Below are 19,827 nucleotides of genomic sequence, written 5' to 3' on the forward strand. Positions count from 1 at the left end.
TCGGAGGAAGGAAGGAAATGTTTATCTCACTATAGGCAGTGCATACAATAGTTCTTTGTCTAAAAGCTAACAGCACTCTGCAGAACTTTAGTGCTCATGTGAACTTGCTTTACTTGAGAAAGAAGCCTCAGATATGAGCATCAAAGTGGTAGCTGCTCTTTTTCTAACCAGAAATGTCACCTGAGGTAGCCATGAGAGGCCTCCCCTGGTTGCCGAGTAAACATTCCAGTGGCTTCTCGTGTAGGACTTTGAGGTTCTTTGGCCCAGGGCAGAAGGTTGACTCATTCTGAAAGATGTAAGCTCCATAGATGTAAACCATGGCTGTTTTTTCTTTCATTTAGTGTGACACATCGTTGTCTTTAAAAAGATTTTGAAACTGTGTAAAATGGCATTGAAGAGTCAATGGACTATGGTCCAACTGTTTGAGGAAGGTATGTTTTGATTTTTTCCCACAGACATAAAAATATAAATGAGGTACTCATTTAATCTTCCCTCAGCAAGGATCTCCAGCTGGCTGGGTACTGTGCTCAGCACCAGCAAGGGAAATGAATCAGAAGTCCCCTGAAGACCTGTCATTTTTCAGAGACAGAGTGGTGAACAGATGCTTAGAACAGTAGCGCTAGGGGGCACTGTTTTGGGTTGAATTATCTTTCCCCAGAAGATGTTCAAGGCCTAATCCTTGAAACCTGTGACTGTGATTTTGATAGGAAGTGAGGTCTTTGCCTTCATAGTGAAGTTAAGATGAAGTCATACTGGCTTAGGTTGGGCGCCTCATCCAAACCCTGGCATCTCTAAGGAGAGAAGTTTGGAGACCTGTGCCCACAGGGAAGGTGCAGGCAGCAATCAGAGAGGCAGCCACAGAACAAGGAAGGGAAAAAATTTCCAGCAGCTATCAGATGCTAGGAAAGACCAGCAGAACCCTCCTCTAGAGCCTTCAGAGGGACTGTGGCCATGCCGACACCTTGATTTTAAACTTTCCGCCTCCAGAACTCTGAGACAGTAAGTTCTTGTTGCCGTAAGACGCTGGTCTGTGGCAGTTTGGCAGCCCTAGGAAATGAAGAGATACCAGCAGAGCTTGGGGGAGTGGGGCATGGTGTGTAGGCAGGGATGGATCAGGAAGCTCTTCTAAGAGGAGGTGACCTCTTGGTGTGTCAAGGGTAAGGACTTAGGAAGTAGCCTTGTGGGAAAGTTGGGAAGGCAGCACCCATAATCAAGGCTATAGAGATAGTAAAGCTGTCTCTGTCCCAGAAGTAGAAGTAGGCTTGGTTTGGTGGTTCCTATCCTGGGGTCCTTGGGTCCCCAGGGTACTCAGATTTTGTATGTTTAACAGGCCCCTTCTGGGGAAGAAATGTTTCTCATGCATAAGAGCTTTTGAGAGAGCACATGTTCCCCACAGTGTCACAAACTGGCCATGTCAAAGAAGTTTGATAGAATCTTGCAGGAGATGAAGATGGTGGTGGGGTCACCAACCTGACTGTGACCTTGACAAAACAGCAGCCCAGGAGGATTAAACTAACTCAGTGGAGCAGAGGCCTTGGCTTTCAGTTAGACACTGGACCTGTGGGAACAGGAGGGATTGCCACCAAGGGGATGGATGGGGAGGAGAAGGAAGAGGGGTTGTGAAGGAGTTGGCTGGTTTCCTTGTGGAAAGGAAGCACTGGAGGTGATTTGCAGGCAGCTGAACCTAAGGACTGTGCTCAGAGGTGACCTGGGTCCTTCCTTGGCCAGATGGATCTTTACAGGTTTGGTAAGAAGCACAGAGGGAGAATTGAGGGCATCAAAGATGGAATCCACAAAAGAAAGTAGGTCGCACCAGCTGGAAGACAGGAATATAGCAGGAAGAGGGAGGCGTGGTGGCACATATCTATAATCTCAGTACTTGGGAGGCTGAAGCAGGAGGGTCATCACAAGTTCAAGATCAGCCTGGGCTACAGAGTGAATTCAAGGCCACCCTGGACTACTTAGCAAGACTCTGTCAAAAGCAAGCAAGCAAGCTAGAAAGAGAGCAAAAGCAAGAGAGAGAGAGAGAGAGAGAGAGAGAGAGAGAGAGAGAGAGAGAGAGCACAAAGGAGAGAGAGCAAAGGAGAGAGAGGGAGGGAGGAAGGGAGAAAGGGAGAAGGAAGGAGGGAAAACCACATTTTTGCAAAAGTCAAAGTTAGAATTTTCAGAGGCACTGAGTAGTCGATATAACATCAGATCTCACAGAGATGATTAGACAAAACTAAGTTTCAAAAGAGAATCTGAGAAACATCTGTTTTCAAATAGCGAAAAGAGATACTGTCAAAGGTATCTTGGAAATACAGAATAAACCTTGACGCCTGTAAGCCTAGACATAAAACTTGAAAGCCATTAAGTGGAAATTTGAGTGCACCTCTCTGCTTCTGGCGTGACTGATGTAGATATGGAAGGGAAGAAAGAAGCTCATCAAACAAACCACAGGCCAGCGTGCATCTTTTGCATGTTACTTTGATGGATTGATTCATTAGGCAATACATGATGGTGCTTGTCTGCTGTTTTCATAAAGGCATCTCAAGCAGTGTTGTACAACATGCAGCACTTGTATATGATTCTTTGACTATACCCTATACTTCCCCAGTGTGCTACTTGGTCTCCAGATGTGCTGGGTTTTCCTGCTTTTATGCTTTATATTAAGCCATTTTCACCATTCCCTTTGACATCTGCTTGATCTGTGCTGCCTTCTTCCCTACCTACTTCCACTTTTGTCTAAATCCATTCCATTGAACAGGGGCATTTTAAGGGTCTTGCCCCTTACTGCCCATTTCTTGATGTCCTCAAGCTGGAAGAGTTCTTTGAGGCCTTTTGAGACCCAAATCCGCAAAGCTGTGACTCTGTCTTAGAGTTCCTGGAAAGAGAGAGCATCTCTCACACTCGGCTTCTCAGCCCAGGGTCTGGCATATCCTGAAGTATGCACAAATTCCTGCCCAGCTGGGTTCTTTCATTGTTCTATGTGTCTCTGGGACAGAGCTCAAAGCCAGAATGACTTTGGGTGTGTGGGTGCAGCCACTGGAGACATAAAGTACAATCCTTCCAACCAGCTTAGGAGAGAAAACCTGTTTATATATTAGTAAGAGACACACACTCTGCAGACATAGAGGACCAGCAAGCTGGACACCAAACTCAAGCACCTTGGGAGTCAGCAGTGACAGTGGCATCCTAAATGATTGGGCTTTTCAAAACAAAAGCCATCACTCTGGCTTTCGTGACAGTTTTGTCCTAACTGAAGCCTTATTTTGATCCTCATGACAACAGGCTAGGTATGGTTATCTAAAAGTCACAGGGTGGTTTTTGAATCAAAGCTCTGTGTTTCCTTCCTGGGCCTTCAGACTCACCATATTTAAAGGGGCATGTTGGTCTAAGGCCAAGAGGTGTGCTGGACTTGAGCTTCCTCAAACATCTCAGAAGGCTGAGTATAGATGGCCAAGCACTACCCAGGGTCCTCACTCAGTAGGTTTTTGGTTTATTGATTTGACCCAAGAACGTGCATTTCTTTCACACTATTCTATGATGTTAGTGCTGCTCTCCGACAGCTCTTTGAGAGTCCTGCCTAAGGCAGCAGCAGGAGACAGTATTACCCCTAGTTGTTCTCCAAGAAGCAGAGCCTGAGGCAGAGATTGAGTGCATGTGGCAGTGGGGGTGCATTTCAGGAAGGACTAGAGAGGAAAGAGGAAGATCCAGGAGAGGCGGTTGTCTGAGGTACAGTCCCAACTTCAGTTCACACTCTGTATTACAGCATGAACAACAGAGGTGTCTGGGACTTTTGTGTAGGTAATAGTCATATTGGCTGGGATCCAACAGGAAAGATAATTTCCAGAAATGAAGAAGCTGTGCACTATTTACAGTGACTTCCTAACTTCAGGTGCATGTGGTGACCCCTTAGTAGGGAAACCGAGCAGTGCACAGTGTCATTTTCTTACTCTGATTTCATTCATGGAGAAACCAGAATCAATGAGTAACCTAGTGAAGTAGACACTACCATTATCTCCACTTCACAGATTTCACAGCAAGTAATAAGGGAACAGTGAGTAACTTTTCTGAAACCATATGTATAGCCAGAGCTGAGATTCAGGCTCTGGGACTGTGTGGTCCATTTCCACTGTTTTTTTTTTTTTTTTTTTGCCACTGAAGCCACAGCATTAGTGACCACTTGGACCTTGGGGAGGGCTGTCTTGATCATGTACATTCACAACTGCAACCAGTAGCATTTATAAACTAAGAACTCCCAAGGGCTTTACCTATAGTTTCCTCAGTGCATTCAGGGCAATTATTGCAGTTTTGCAAGAGGTGCTATTGTATGCATTTTATACATGAAAAACTGCAGAGTATATGTAGCTACTACCAGTCAGCCTAGGGCTGAGCTGGACCCATCTGGGTCCAATGGCTGGGGTGACTCTAAAGTTAAGTACAGTGCCACACAGGTAGAGCCAGGTCATTTCTGTCTTCATCAGCTTTATTGTCAGTTCATCATGATGCATCAACTCTGTGCAGAAATCCATGAGACCTTTCAAGTCTGATATTTGTGCTTTGCAAAAAGTAATCTGTGCACATCATCTCAGATAACCATCCCTGTCACTCAGTTACCATCATAGATTGAACCACAGCCATACATCTGAGTTAGAGTCAGTGGAAGCTCACTGTCACCCAAGGACAATCTGAGATGGAGCTAGACTTTGGACCAGTTACTGATGGACCTCTAAATTGTCTCAAGCCACATCCTGACCCCTTTGCAAATCTGCCAAATTTGCAAACACTGTAGGATATCATTTTCTCCATGAAATTCTTTAAATTATGCCTAAAATTTTTAATCCATCATTCCAATGTAGGATCTGATTTAGACAGGCACTTTCTGAAATCTCGTCTTTCTCATCACCAGCCCCAGCAATTGGGGAACCATTCATGGTAGCCTTTGAAAGATCCCTTTCCCCAGAATTTGGGGAGGCAAAATTGTTACCCTGAGCTGCAAAGCCTGGGCATCTGCCTTGACTTGCTTGGACTCCTCCCTGATGTGCCTCCCCCTATTTTAGTCTCTCCTCTGCATGAGTAGCCTGATAAGGTCACTGTGGGGTTTATGATGCTGAGAGCAGACTGCTAAGGTGATGTCAGTTGTGTCCAAGGCAGACTGAAAGACTCCTAGCTCACATCCAAGTATGCTTTTTCCCTGAGAGCAATCTGCTTAGGGCTCAGTGCAGGGCAGCTTTAGTGTATGAGGGCATTTAGGCTGGGTGTTTCTGTAGGCACATCTGTCATTATGTGCTCTTACATCTGACATTATTCTTAGCTTCCCTTGTGGCCATTACCCATGGAAAGGCCTATGTCAAGGATTACATACATAGTGTCTTATAAAATTATCTCAAAATTAACCTCAGGTATTCTAAAGCAGTTTTAATATCAGTATCTGTGTCTTCCATTGCCCTCTAGTAATACTGGTATTAAGAGATTGGATGAAAGTCTATCTTGTATTTCTACTTTTCTTAACTGTATGGGTGCTAGGAAATCCATAGATGTGATTCTCTCTTTTGCTGAATGTAAACCGAAGACTGGAGAACAAGATAAGGCTGTATTTGTTCAATTATTACCAACACTAAGGGATATAAACAACTGTGTGGAAGAAGGAATCTTGAAGCCTCATAAACTAAATAATAATGGACTCAGAGGGTATAAATGGAATAAACAAGGGAAATATACAAGGCTTTTATCATTGGTTGAAATACACTGAATTCGTTATTGGCTAGTGTAACATGAATAGGGGACATTAAATTTTATAGTAAAGTTAAAGTTATATATTCCATTTTATCCTTTCATGTACTAAAAGTAGCAATATTATCTCCTTTTGTCTAGGATTACAGGACAACCATTACAGTGCAAAAGATCAAATTTCATTTAGAAATCTCCAGTCTGGTGTTACAGAGAGGAAATCTGACTTCACCAAGGTAATATATGTTTGTGACTTGTAGAGTAGTCAGCAAAATGCATCCAACTATAAAATGTGATCGGTGGCCAACTTGTGATGTGTTTGCATTTATTTTTGTTTAGTCAAAAAGTGAATTAATATAACAGAAAATCTAACCAACAATGATGAAGAATTGTTGTATGAAAGTATGCCAGACATGTATTTAATGATTCTTTAGTAATTTTTACCACCAATGCATAAGTTCTCAGAATAACAAGAGAATCTGGTGATTGATATCAACTTTATGCCAAAGTCAATTTATCAGAGAAAATAATATATATACAGAGAGAATATTGTGCCATATAACATTTTGAAGGTCAGGAATAAGTACTTTGAAGTCTAACAAGTTAGTATAGGTCATTTTAACTGCAAACAGTGTCAGTGGTATGAAAGAAGGAAAAGAACTAGAGGTCATATTTATATAATACAATGTTTCCAATCTTAGAGGACAAAAAACTTTGTGCACCAGAGTTAATAGCTAACTTATCACATGTTGACTCTAGCTCTGAAGTTTCTGTTAATAACTTGTTTTAATGATGGTCACAGAGGAAGGCTCGTCCAGCTAACAGAACTTTAGAGTGTGGACTTTCTCACCTGAAAGACCTGTACCAGACATCACAGTTTATAACACATCTGTTATTTGTCACAAATGGATCTTCTGCTGCCAACCTTTGTAATTCTAATAGAAAGGGAAATTATATAAATTGCTCTCTCATAACAGATTTAAATAGCAAACATATCGGTTAAAAACTTCCCTCGAAGTCCTTGTCTCAGGCATCACTTTGATTTCACTCTGCATTTAGTAAGGCTCCACATGGTCCCAAATTAATAAAGTACCCAAATCCTGCAAGATGAATGGATGCTAAATTGGGTCCTGAGATGTAGTTATTGATCTTCAACGTCCTCTCTGTATGGAAACACCAAGCTTACTATATCAGGATATAAATATATGTGGTTATAATTGATTTGTTCCCTGGGAGCAGGAGCAAAGAGCCAGGTTCAGGGAGGAAAATGAGTAGGAGGAGCAGGAGGCTATTGAGAATGGAGGCTGGGAGGGGAAGGAATTGAGTCATAGGGACTGGGGGATGGATTACTTCTCTTAATAAAAGAAAGATACCAACTTCCTCTCTTTCTCACTTTCTTTGTACATTGAGCGGGCAATTCCCAGCATTTTCCTGTCGATGTGGAGAATAATCTGCATTTGGTCATCAATAACAATATAGATCTTTGGTGCTGTGTGGTCGGATCCTTATAATACTACAACACATTTATAGTCACTGAGTCACACCTTGGTCATTTTCCGTGTCACAGTTAACCTCTGGAAATCACTTCTAAATATTTGTTCTGGAATGACTTGGATCATCTAATTTGATCAGTGGTGTGACTTTCAAATTTCCCTCCTAACTTTGAGCTTTTAAAGCTTGTCCCTGTGTGTGTTCTGTGGCTGCTGTAAGATGATGAAACAAGCTAACAGATGCCCTGCCTGTGCCAGCACCATTAATCTCTCCCCCTCTCCAGAGCCTGCACAAGATTGATCTCTTCTCCTTCCAAAATGCATCAGAGCTGTAGCAATGATATGCAGGCACTTCTTCTGCCAAGTGATTATTTAAAAGGAGTGAAATATGGAGCAGAGTTCTCCTCTAAAAAAACCCCAAGTTTTATAACAACAAAAGTCATTACAACCCCACATATAAACTTAGCAACATTTAGAAATATGTTTCCCCATACATTTTTTACAAAAGCATAAGGCATTTCAACTTTCATACTTCTCATGTATACCCAATATTGCATCAAAAGTAATTTCCCTTATTTAAATTCTTTATAATTTTTAATTTCTGTACAATATAAGATATACCATGGTTTCCTTTCCCACTGCTGCTTTTTTAAAGCACGTTGATTCTTGATTGTTCCCAGGACTATAGGGAGGAGGCAACGGGATGTTCTGTTTCATGCGTACAGAATTTCTATTTTACATTATGAAAAATGATCTGGAAATGGATGGAGGTGATGGCCACTCAATATTATGAACATATTTGATACTTCTGAAATGTCTGCTTAAAATGGTTAAGATGATAAATTTTATTTTGTATATCTTTTACCACAGTGAAAACATTGGAGGAAAAAAAAATTGATGCCTGCTAGCCTTTCACTATTATGTATTACACTGCATGAATCCTTTGGTTTTTAGTAACTGTGTAGAAAAACGGTCATTTCACAGTGGATAGTGAGAAGAGCTTGGATTTTTTCCATTTGTCTTAATGCCCTGTTTCTCCACTGCTCTTTCCCAGAGTGAATGCACACATCTGAAAATGCTCTTACGGTCAGGGTGAAATGACCCTAGGTTGACAGATAACCTAGTGATGATGACTCTGGATCTGCTCCTTGGGGGAGAGCAGGTTTGTGGTGGACAGGGAGGTAACCTCCGTAGGTGAATCTATGTGGAGGTGTACCCAAAGACTATCTGGCAAATATAGTTTTAGGCTGCAGAGAAGCAATGGAAGAGGAAAAAAATCATCTCATAGAGAAAAATACAGATTTCAAAGGTACAGATCAGATTAGATGCTTATCCTTTGGAGAAATAAATTGCTACAGGAATAGCATCATCCTCACTCCAGTGGCTCAGGATCTGATTTCTCTGATCATCTACCCCTTATCTCTTTCTTACTTCAATTTATGAAATGATGCCCTTTTTAGTAATATGCCTTATGGCATAAATATCAAGTTAAAAACAGTCAATAAGCATAAAAGTATGAAAGCAGTTACCAGCTCTACAAAATCTTGTTTGAAACATTTAAAAGAAATCAATATTTTAAAGCAGAATCTTTGAGAAAGAAAATGTAAAGTTGCACAGGATGGTGATGGTTAGGAAATGGATGGTTTACTACCAAAGCAAGATACACAACCCAGCTATTCAAATGACCTGTCTTCGGCCTTGAAGTAGCATTTTGAATACAAGATGATTTTCTTCTTCCTTTCCAATCAAATCTTATGCCGGTTAACTTAATTTAGCTGAAAGAAATCTCTTCGTAAAGCCACGTATAGTTAATTCAATCTAAAAGGCAGATGCAATGTCAGATATCTGCCATAAAAGTGATTACTTTTTAAAATCTGTGCAGTTTTAATAAAAGCAGTAACTGATTTAGGAACATTAAAGCACTCTTTATCTTTCTTGACTTCCCAGACCCAGATGAAGGCTTAGACCCAATTGATGAACACACAGTCTGCGATAGGCTGAATTATGCTTCTTCCAAATTCACATGTTGAGTTCCTAACCCCTAGTATATTGGAATGTGATCATGTTTAGCAAGAGGATTTGTTTGTTTGTTTGTTTATTTTTGTGGTCCTGGGGATCGAACTCAGGACCTCGCACTTGTGAGGCACGCGGGGTGCCACTGAGCTAAATCCCCAGCCTGCCAATAGGGTTGTTAAAGAGATAATTTAGTTAAACTGAGATGGATGAGGACGGGCCCTAATTTGGCATGAGTGGTATATTGTGTTATGATAAGAGAAGAACAGGACACAGACAGGCACAGAGAAGGGCAACCTGAGAAAGGTCTCTGAAGAAGCCACCCTTCAGGCACTTGACCTTGGACTTCCAGCCTCTAGAACTGTGAGTTAATAAATTGCTGCCATGTAAGCCACCCCACCTGTGAATGTTGTCATGGTACCTCTAGCAAATGGATACAGACTTTTTCCAAGGTTGGCTTTTATCTTTCACTATTTAATGCAACTCTACAAGGAAAAAGGATTTGATACATTATACTTCCAACAGTGTTGTGTAGGTTGAAGAGCATGGAGCCCAGCATTTCCTTCTCACTTTGTCTCCCTTTCTTTTGGGGGGCTCTTTCCAGAGCTGCACCTACACGCTGGGAATTAGCTCTTCCCTGTAATGTGATGATCTACTTGATATTAATGCCACACTGTTAACTCCATGAGACTAGGACTGTCCCTAGCACCCAGCACAGTACCTACCTGTAGTAAGTGCTCAATAAGCATTTGTCACATAAGTAATTAAACAAATGACTCGACTTTGACTGTATATTATGAATAACAGAATTTGTACCTAAAAGTAGACTAACTGTACCTTCATAGCAACAAAATGTCACTGTATTGGGTATTTATGGAATTATTTTTATTATATTAAATATATTTAAATATAATATTTTATTATATTAAATATAGACAATATACTCATTTTCTGCTCTGCAGAAAAATGGTATAGTATGGTATAGTTTTGATAGCATGTCCCATTCCTCTGGAAGTCTGATTATATCAGTTATCCACTGCTTTCTGCTGGTTAATAGAAAAAGTAACTCCCTAGGCTTACATACCACCCTCATATTTTGAGAGACATTTTCAGCCCTGTCTCCCCTATTGCCCTCTATACTTCCCCTATGAGGAAGAGATGGCAAATAGACTTTTCTTTGGAACTGGGCTGCCACCAGTGTACCCCCCAGGAGCAATGTCACCTTGACCTACAGAACAATTCTGGAGCCTCAGAAATAAATTCAAATTCATCTGGCTCATAATTACCCTCCCCTTTTCTTTTGGTAGTCAAAATCACAGTCACAGTTGCCAGGCCCCAGGAAATGACATGGGAGCTGTGTCCTTATGCTGTCTCCCCAGGCTTCCGGCTCCTTCTGGAGTGACGCCCATGGCCTGCAGCCCCCAGCTCCTGTATTCTATGCAGGTGTAGTCACTAAGCTCTGGCCAGCAGTCTCAGCTCAGGTGTGGAGCCAGGCCAATACCCAACCCCACCCCTGGATTCTACCGTAGAACGGAGGTTGAGGCCTTGGCGTTGGGGTTTTGCCAGCTGCTGGTGACTGTTTTCACAGTGCAACCTAAGTACTGCTGGAGAGGAGTCCCACCCATAGCAGGGCTCCCAGCAAGGCTGGTGCATTGCAGGCCCCCCCAAAGGCAGTGCCACACACCATGTACCAGACTTGGTGTCTTTTCTGTTCCATTTGGAGGCGATACCCACTCATACCTATGAACATACCCTGGCTTATACCAAGGCCAAGGCTGTCATGGGATCCCGGACTCAAATGGTGGGGTAGCCTCTGGATTCTCAAGCATCTCTCCTTCTTGCTCTACACCTGCTGAAACTAAGACCCGGTCTGTTGTCCTGTAGCTAACATGAGAGCCACAGCTCAGGATAGGCCCCCAATGGCCTGAACAATCTCCTTTCCATTGCATCCATGTGGAAGAAACATTGGAGAGCTATTTCAAAATATAAATTCTGGGTCTTGTCCCCATAGTCCCTGATTCACCTGGCCCAAGAGAGGGAGGTACCAACAAATCTGTATCATGTCCCAGTGTGATTTTATGTAGGTAGTCACTGGCCCAAACTTTAAAATAAGACTGGTGCTGCCACTTCCAAGATGGGTATTTAATTTTTCCTCTAAAGACCAATGTCAAAGCAGTTCCTACTGGGTATGATTATATACCTCGTGGGGTGCTTGGGAACAATTATTATCAGAACTAAATTTAACTAAAATGGAAGGGACTGTGTGCTGTCAAATAGGCACCAGGTGTGCTTCAGTATTCTTGTTCATAAATCACAGCCAGGAGTGCTCCAGGGAGAGGGTTTGGGGCGGGAGGACTGCAGCAGGAGCATGGGCTGCCTGCTGGAGTCACACAAAAAGCTTTAAAAAAACTTGTCCCCCCACACCACCCAAGAATTCTACTGTAAAAGTGTAGGGATGAGGCCTGTGCACTGGGGTTTTGCCAGCAGCTGTGACTGTTTTCACAGTGCAACCTAAAGACTGCTGGGGAGGAGGCCCCCCCACAGCAGGGCTCCCAGCAAGCCTGCTACATTGCAGGCCCGCTCAAGGGACTGACACACACACCCTGTAACCTTAAAGTGGAATGTAGCAGTAAGGCTGAGAACTTGGGTGTCTTTGTTCTTGTTCTTCAGCACAGAAATTTTGATTTGATTTTTTTTAAACAATGAAGTACCTTTTTAAAAATAACTATCCTATCACTTCTTGTTCTTCATCCATCTCCTAGCCTCTTTCGCATTTGCAACCTCTCAGAGATCTTTAGAAACAAAAACATGCATAAGAAGATGGTATGAAGGACACCTGGGGTTGTTTGCTCAAACACGCTGGCCCTCTGGTGGCCAGGTGGTCTGAAGGGTCCAATGTCCAGAAGAGAAAATGAAATTATTTGAGCAAATGCTTATTAATCCTGCCCCAAAGAAAGTAACATTGTCACTGTGCTTGCTTATCACGTCTTGGGAAAAACAAATACCTTGCCCTCCAACATACACAGGTCTTTCTCCTACAAAAATTGTTCTCTTGAGATAACCAGCAGCTTCACAACTCTTCAAGCTTTGCTCCTCAGATCAGCTACAGGAGAATCACTGGGATGTGGGTTAAAACGCAGGTGCCGGGATCCTTCTCACATTCAGAATCAGAATCCCTGAGCTAGGGGACCTGTAATGGGTAATATCCCAGGTGACTCTTATGCATGTTGGAGTTCAAAGTCTGCTGCGCTGAGGGATGAGCATCCCAGTTATTCCTCCAGACCCCAAAGGCAAGGCTTCTTGGCAACTAGCAGGAACTTTCTAGTTATTAGTATTATTCTGGGTCCTGTGCATTTCCATTTGAGAGTCCATTGAAGGCAAGTATAACAATGTCAAAATGGAGGCATTAGATCTGTTCAGACTCACTAAGTGCTAGGGTATGGCTGGACTAGTAGTTGACAAGTAGTTATGGCTTGTATCTAAAAGTACCCCCCCCAGCCTCAGGCACTTATAGGCTTTTACTAGGTGGGTGAATCTAGGCAGTGTGAATATAGTATGGATTAAGGATGGGTGATAATTGGATTAGTCCTCTGATTGGCTTAGTGTTGCTCTGGGTGTGCGTAACTGGAAGCCCCACCCTGAGTATGGGTGGCCTGAACCAATAGGCTTGTAGTCTGCATGAAATGTAAAGCGAAAGGTGGAAGTAGGCTGGCTACTTCCCGCTCTGCCATAGACCATGTCTCTGCCATGCCACTCTGCCTTGGAGCCAGCTGATTGTGGACTGAAACCTCTACAAACTGTGAGCTGAAATAAACCTTTCCTCCTTTAGCTTTTGGTGTTGGATATCTTGTTTTAGCAACGAGAAAGTAACCAAGATGCTATTCTTTGCAGTGCTTCATAGATGAACGTAAAAAACAAAACAACCAAAAACATGAGATTGGAATAGATTCTTCTTCCTGGTCTCGACCTGATGCAATGCTTTATTAAAAACCATAGTACACAGTTTGGGAACACCAGTGATTTACAATTTAGGATTTAAAGTCTGCTGATTAGTAAGCATGAAATGCCTTGATCATTTGAGAGCGTGACAAAAACTCATGCCTATGCAGGTGTGTGTTAAAATTCAGCAACATGAGGTTTGTAGTTCTAATCAGTTTTCGTTCACCCTCCTCCATCCTGCTAAGTTAAATCACCTGATTGTTAGTCTTTCCTCTGGGAAATTGCCTGAGCTTGGGCAAGTGGTTTCCATAACCTCTAGCTCCTGATTTGGACTCCTGTGACTCTAAGCAGCAGGAGATAACAGAATTAGGGATTAAATCAGCAAAGGTGGAAAGACAGAGAGAGACCGACCTAAGAGAAAGGGAGTTCCTTGTCACTATGCTGGCTGTTTCCAGGCTGGAGCACTAATTTCTTGCCCACGAAATACCGTCTTACCACTCCAGAGTCCCAGCTCACTTCCAGATATGGTACTATCTTTTTCATTGGGGATATGAACTTATATTTGGGGATTCCTGGGTCTGATGGAGGTGACTCAGTCTAATCATCTCCAGTGACATATTGTACGTGGTTAAATAAACTAAGACCAAGCTGAGAAAACCAATCCACTGGTAAGACTAATGTTTGCAGAATGTGTAGCTTCTTCATAAACAGAACTGGGTTTCCTGCCCTTCCAGACGCTCTGAGGAGGCATCAGGTGTGCAGTAAAAAGCCTTGCACAAGAAATCAGTGTTAAGAACCGAGTTCCCTGGCATCTCATGGCCCTTGAGAGTTTGCAGGCTATATTACAATGGGCTGCTCGAATAATTGGAATCTTTTTTTTCCATTTGCAGGAAACTCTGGCATCACAAAACACAAAAATGATTTCCTCCATAGTCATTTCGCAGCTGATTGATGAAAACAAATCTAAAGAAAATGTGGCCGCGTTGCCGCTGCCCTGTGGGATGATGGCTCAGCCGGGGGCGTGCCGCACTAATACCACTTCCCCTCATAGCAGCGGCGTCAACATCCACAGGGTGTTTGCGTCACTTCCAGACAAACTAGGAATTCCTACGTCTTCAGATGAACGAAGACCAGCGATAGACTTGCCACCTTCAGGGAACAGGGTGTGCGGCCCCCACCAAGGGTTCGCGTCCATCACCATCACCGCGCGGCGCGTGGGCCCCCTGGCTGGTGCCCTGGTGCGGAGCACTGTTGGGGACTCTTTGTGCCCCAAGTATGGGGCAGAGGGTGCACTGCGCTGGGGTCCCTCAGCCCGGGCTGGCGGTCCCCATCCACGCCCACACTGTGGGCCTCTCGCTTGCACAGAGTTCCCCAAGAAAGGCTCTGCGGTGAGGGTGAAAGTCCCCGAGGCCTACGCGCGGAGGTACACAGATCACGAGTACTGGGTCACATGCGTGGACAGCAAAAATAACAGTTTTTCTCCAGACACCCAGCCTTCGGGAAAGGACCCGCTGGTGTTTAGCTCCTGTGTCCACCTCTGGGTGTCTCGGCAGTGTCCGAATTCCATCTATTACTTGGACAGGTCTCTCGCTGTCCCGGTGGAACAACCTCAAATTGTCAGTCCCCAGATGCACAGATCGGTCTTGTCGCTCAACCTGAGTTGTAGTTCCCACGGGTTAACAGCAGATGGAGTAGATGGCCTGGCAAATGGAGAGCCAATAAGTAGAGCCCTGAAGCAGGAGGTCCTGGAGGGAAACCAGAACCACCTAGGCTCGCTGTGGAATCCGGCTTTACCAGCAAGTCACTCGGAGGAAAACCCTTTGCGTTTGGGGACTGGCACGTGTCCTTGGAGTGACTGTCCTCCGCGGAGAAATACAGAAATCGCAGATGTGGGAAATCACCAGGTCACTGTGAGAAAGGGGAAAGGCCACCCTGCAACTCGTCCTGCCAGCGGTCATGGCAACCAGCTGTCCATTCACATTCCTGGCTGGAGTCACAAGGCAGGTAAGTGATGCTTCCGTGTGCAGGAGGGCCATTGTGTAAATGCCCAGCCCCTGGGAAAGTTGACTTTCTTCCAACTATCCAACCTATTCCAAGAGGTGTTTCTCAGAAGAGTTGCTTTGATCTCTTCGCTTGAAGTTGATGTCCGAGGGGATAGACGAGACTTTTGTAGATTATGAGAGAACTTCCCTCAAATTCTTATTGCCAGTAATCCTGCCAGGGCACTCGCAATGAGTAGGAAATGGTAATTCTCCAAAAAAGCATCCACATGCCATCCACAGCCAGAGGTTGTATCTTTCTGGTGTCAAACATATGTATATTTGGGCATGTCCATAATTCTTTTAACTTTTCAATTATGTAGTTGATATTTATGAGCTAGCCTAGCTAGCCTTGTAAATATAAAAATCTAGACCACAGAGCTTCATAATGAAGTGTATGTGTGTGAATATTTGTGTGTATAGTAGCTAAAAGACATTCTCTAAACGAAGAAGTTGGAGATTCTCCATGCCAAACGGCAGCAAAAGTAATTTTTGTCTTGGGTTATATCCTCTGGGGCAGCTTGGCTAGGGTTGCTGTTTCTGCCATTTCCAAGGCAGGCAGAATTCCCAAAGTGGGTTGACTTGAGACCTTTCACCTTTTTTGAGATGTTCAGGGGAAGAAGCAGGTCTGTTTTGGAAAAAGCAGCTACATTTCTTTCTCTGTCTTTCTCTGTGTAATCTTCTGATTTTCAGCTCTATGTGAGAGAGAATGGTTTATAAATTAGAGACTTTCCACTTGGGGAAAATACTTAAAGATAACAGTAAAATTGAAAATGCAGCACACACACAATAATTTTATAGTGCAATTTTGTCCATTAAAGCTTTATTAATTAATAAAAATGACTGTAAAACATTTAAAACTATAATGTGCATAGAAATGTTAAATGATGTAATTAATTTTAACAAATATATATGTATATAGACATACATATGTTGGATGCTCAGAGATTTTAAAGCAATTTTGACACGGCTTCAGATTGATTAAAACCGTTGAATGCATTTGAGTGTTAGACTTACTGCAAGAAGGAAAATGTAAGCAGCAGCCCATGTTCCAAAGATAAACCTCACTTTAGCATTTAAAGAAATTGCTCGAGCTAGGCACTTCATCTTCCTTATTGATGAAGATTCCAGAAATAGACAACCTGTGTTACCCCAGTGAAAGCACATCCTTGCCTTTGTACTGTGTTTCTTGATGTGAAATAATAATATGAATTTATAACACTTTTCACCAGAGGATCTTTAAAAATAACTCCAGCCAGATCTCAAACATTTGTCTCACAGCAGAAGAGCAAGAGCAGTGAAAATTTCCCAACTTATTTTTGGCTTTCGTGCAGAGATTTTTGATCATGGCTTTGTGAAATGGCTATTCTTGTGAGGGATTTTCTTAGGCAAATAATGTGCGTTAAATCTAATTTCCACAGACCAACATCTCTCAGAATAACCATACATCTCAGATATTCACATCTGGAGTCCTAGGAGGCTCTAAACCATGTGGCCTTGTTCTACCATTTGAGGAAAGATTCACAGAAGCCAGTGGAGCTTTGAACACTTTTCGAAGAATTGCCAATCTCTTATTTTCTAGCTCAGTGAATGTGGACGAGTGACACTAACTTGCTGAGCTTATTTTCTCCTCTGGTAACTAGAGCAAGAAGTGAACTGGGCACTCTTGAAGATCTCCAATCTCGAATAAATTCTGTTCTATCTGCCTAATGTGTAATCTTCAAGGGGAAGAGGTTCCATGAGACTCTGGGCATCTCCATTACAATGTCAAAGTCCACAGAGCCTGAGTCCACCTTTTGGGGCTCATATGTCTAGTATATGACACCACACATACACACACACACACACACACACACAGGCATTGCTGGGCGTGAGTGTACTCTAGCTCAGAAACTAATTCCAGGAGACTGTATTTCTTCTTGAGTGACAAGAAAGCACTTCTGTCCATGCTACAAATTCTTACCTAAAATTTATAAACATGATTCATTGACTCTAATGACTACATTCTGTCCTGGCACAATCTACACAATGCTTTATGAGTGAGCTGGCTGACCTTTAGTCTTCACAGAGCTTTTAGACTTAATGCATGTGCTTTCAGGCTGTGACAATGCTCATTAAAACTCAGAAGAACTGTTTATATTTTCCTGTCTGAAACCGGAATCATATCTGAGGTATTCTTGACAGCCTCCTGTGGCTACACATGCTATTATCAGTTTTCATACTTCATAGTTACTGCGTCTGATTGTTTTTATTTGAAGGATTCCAAAATACCTCCTGAGCAGTATCCTCTCTAGGCTGACTTACTGACATTCAGCTGCCTGGGAGGCTCTACAAACCAAGGTTAGGCAATTTTAGTTCTAGTTATTAGGTCACTGAACAAGAAAGTCCTACAAATTGTATTCTTGAATGAGCCTCTGGGACATACACCCAGAAAGATTACCAAGATCAGGGAAAATGGGAAATACTTCATGCAGCACAGATAGCTTCTGTCTACTGAAACATAGCTTTCCAAGAGGAACACAGCTACCCATCCTCCTTTGGTGCTGAAGGGACGTGAATTGGTTCTCTTTGCATATCTCCTTTTTCTTTGATGTTTTATCATTACTATTATAAGCATCCTGTTGGTAGCATGGAGGTGAGCATTATACAGATCCTTTTAGACAATAATAAATTCATTCCCATCATAGTCATTTTCATCATTGTTATCATGTTAGCCATAACCCCAACTGTATTAAGAAAATCCTAGGGCTGGGGATTTAGCTCAGCGGTTTGGTGGCCTGCCTTGCAAGTGCAAGGATCCAAGTTCAATTCCCAGTACAAAAAAAAAAAAAATCCTAGGAGGCCAGGTACTGGGTTATATCCATTAGTGAATCATTCAAATCATTCTTTAAAAGAATCCCATTATTCCTACTTTGCAGGCAAGACAAATGAGGCTTGAAAATTAAATGATTTTCCCAAGTCCAGTTGGCTAGATAAGTGCCAAAGCTATGTAATGGCTCCTGCTGGGCCCTTGTCAGGACAGCGCTATGCAGAACAGTTAGGGTAGAAGACTCTTGATGGCCAGCCCATCTCCACTATCACTATGGATGGTGGCATTTGAAAACTGCTCGAGGATATATGGGGCAATACTAGTATTAGGAGGGAGGGAAATTTCTGATGAAACATATAAAGTCAGGTCATTTGGTGCAGTTCCATTTTATTGGTGCAGAAATCCTTCCCAGGTTGAAATCCAGTTCTTTGTGTTGATCTACGGATATATACATATTGACTCTGATGCTTCTGACCTCTCTGGCTCTGCATGCCTGAGACATTATTGATGTACATACATTACTTATTGCCAATTTTGTTTTTCATCCAATGGTCTAGCTCTGAAGGTCTCTCCACCAAAATAAATAAATAAAATAAATGAAGCAAGCAAAATTTTCTAATGTTAGATACTATTGGAGAAGCGACTTATCAACATGTTTTCCACACCCATTCATGCCAGTGTTGATGCTCTGTGGTGGGCTCCCTGTGCTGGAATGGCCTCAGTCAGTGCGTAGGCTCTGAGAAGTCCCCAGTAGGGCTAAGAATTGCTAATAAGCAAAGGTGTGAATGACAAAGACTAAAGAATTCCCAACATATCACCAAATGAGTGTTGTGTCTGCATTCTGATGGTGTCTTATGTATTAACAGTGAGAAGGCTTTATTTCGCTTATATCTCTTGAGGCAAGATAACACAATATTATGGTTTGGGACTTAAAAATTCCTCAGAGCTCATATGTTAAAAACTTGTTTCACAGCTGATGATGCTACTGTGAGGTGGTGGGAACTCTAGGAGATGGGTCTCATTGGAGAAGGCAGATCACTGGTGGCATGACTTTGAAGGGTGTATTTTATCCTGTAACTCCCCACTCTTTCCTGGCTGCCATGAGGTGTGTAGCTTTGTTTTGCTACATCCTTCCACAGCAATATTTCTGCCTTGTCACAGACCTAAAAACAGGGGCAAGGGACCATGGATTGAAACCACTGAACCCATGAGCCAAACTAAATCTTTCCTCTTTTAAATTTATATTCTCAACTATTTGTCACAGCAAAGAAGAGTTGATTGATGCACACACATTGTGTACACTTGTCCCTGTGAGAAGGAATCCTGCATTACCATATTAGACTCAACTCTCCTGTCTCAGCAGGTCTTCTTTCTGGAGGCATCAGAAGACATATGAGGGCCAGGGATTTAGCTCATTGGTTCTGTTGCCTACCTCGCAAGCACAAAGACCCAAGTTTAATCCCCGGTACTATGCAGGTCTCTGCTTTTTAATCTGATTATCTGTCCTCTCATGAGGCCAATTCTGTATGTCTTGGCTACCCATTTCTGAAGAGCAGGATCCAAGTCTGACTAATTGGTATTGACCTCTTCACATCCAGCAGAGTGCCATGGAGCACAGAGCATGTGCTCAGGACCTTATGTTAGGTGAAGGACAACTTTATGACCCAATAAAGCCATTGATGTGATGTCAGGGCCACTTACATGCTGTCTTTCTTTCCTCACACATCTCTCCTTGTGCCTGTACCAACCACTTCTCTGGCAATGAAAGGGTAGGGAGCCATGTGAGACTCACCATCAAGAGGTAGGTTGTGAAAAGTAAAATAGA

General features: G+C 42.8%; 1 protein-coding gene across 8 annotated transcripts in view; it reads left to right on the top strand.

Moving 5' to 3' along the window:
- Nucleotides 1-230: 230 nt before the first annotated feature.
- The window catches only part of CUNH10orf90 (chromosome unknown C10orf90 homolog), an 80,915-nt gene continuing 61,318 nt past the window's right edge, over nt 231-19,827 (top strand). For 7 of the 8 annotated variants that reach the window (XM_010620863.2, XM_010620948.2, XM_019207108.2 and 4 more), the window contains exons 1-3: nt 242-431; nt 5,857-5,948; nt 14,045-15,158. In XM_010620863.2, the coding sequence (XP_010619165.1) occupies nt 386-431; nt 5,857-5,948; nt 14,045-15,158 (1,252 nt within the window). In that variant the 5' untranslated portion in view covers nt 242-385. Of the gene's footprint in view, nt 432-5,856; nt 5,949-14,044; nt 15,159-19,827 lie in introns of all 8 variants that reach the window. The other variant, XM_010620908.2, reaches the window with a different exon arrangement.

This window comes from Fukomys damarensis, unplaced genomic scaffold, assembly GCF_012274545.1.
Source record: "Fukomys damarensis isolate Sample0158 unplaced genomic scaffold, DMR_v1.0_HiC HiC_scaffold_8, whole genome shotgun sequence".
NCBI lineage: Eukaryota > Metazoa > Chordata > Mammalia > Rodentia > Bathyergidae > Fukomys > Fukomys damarensis.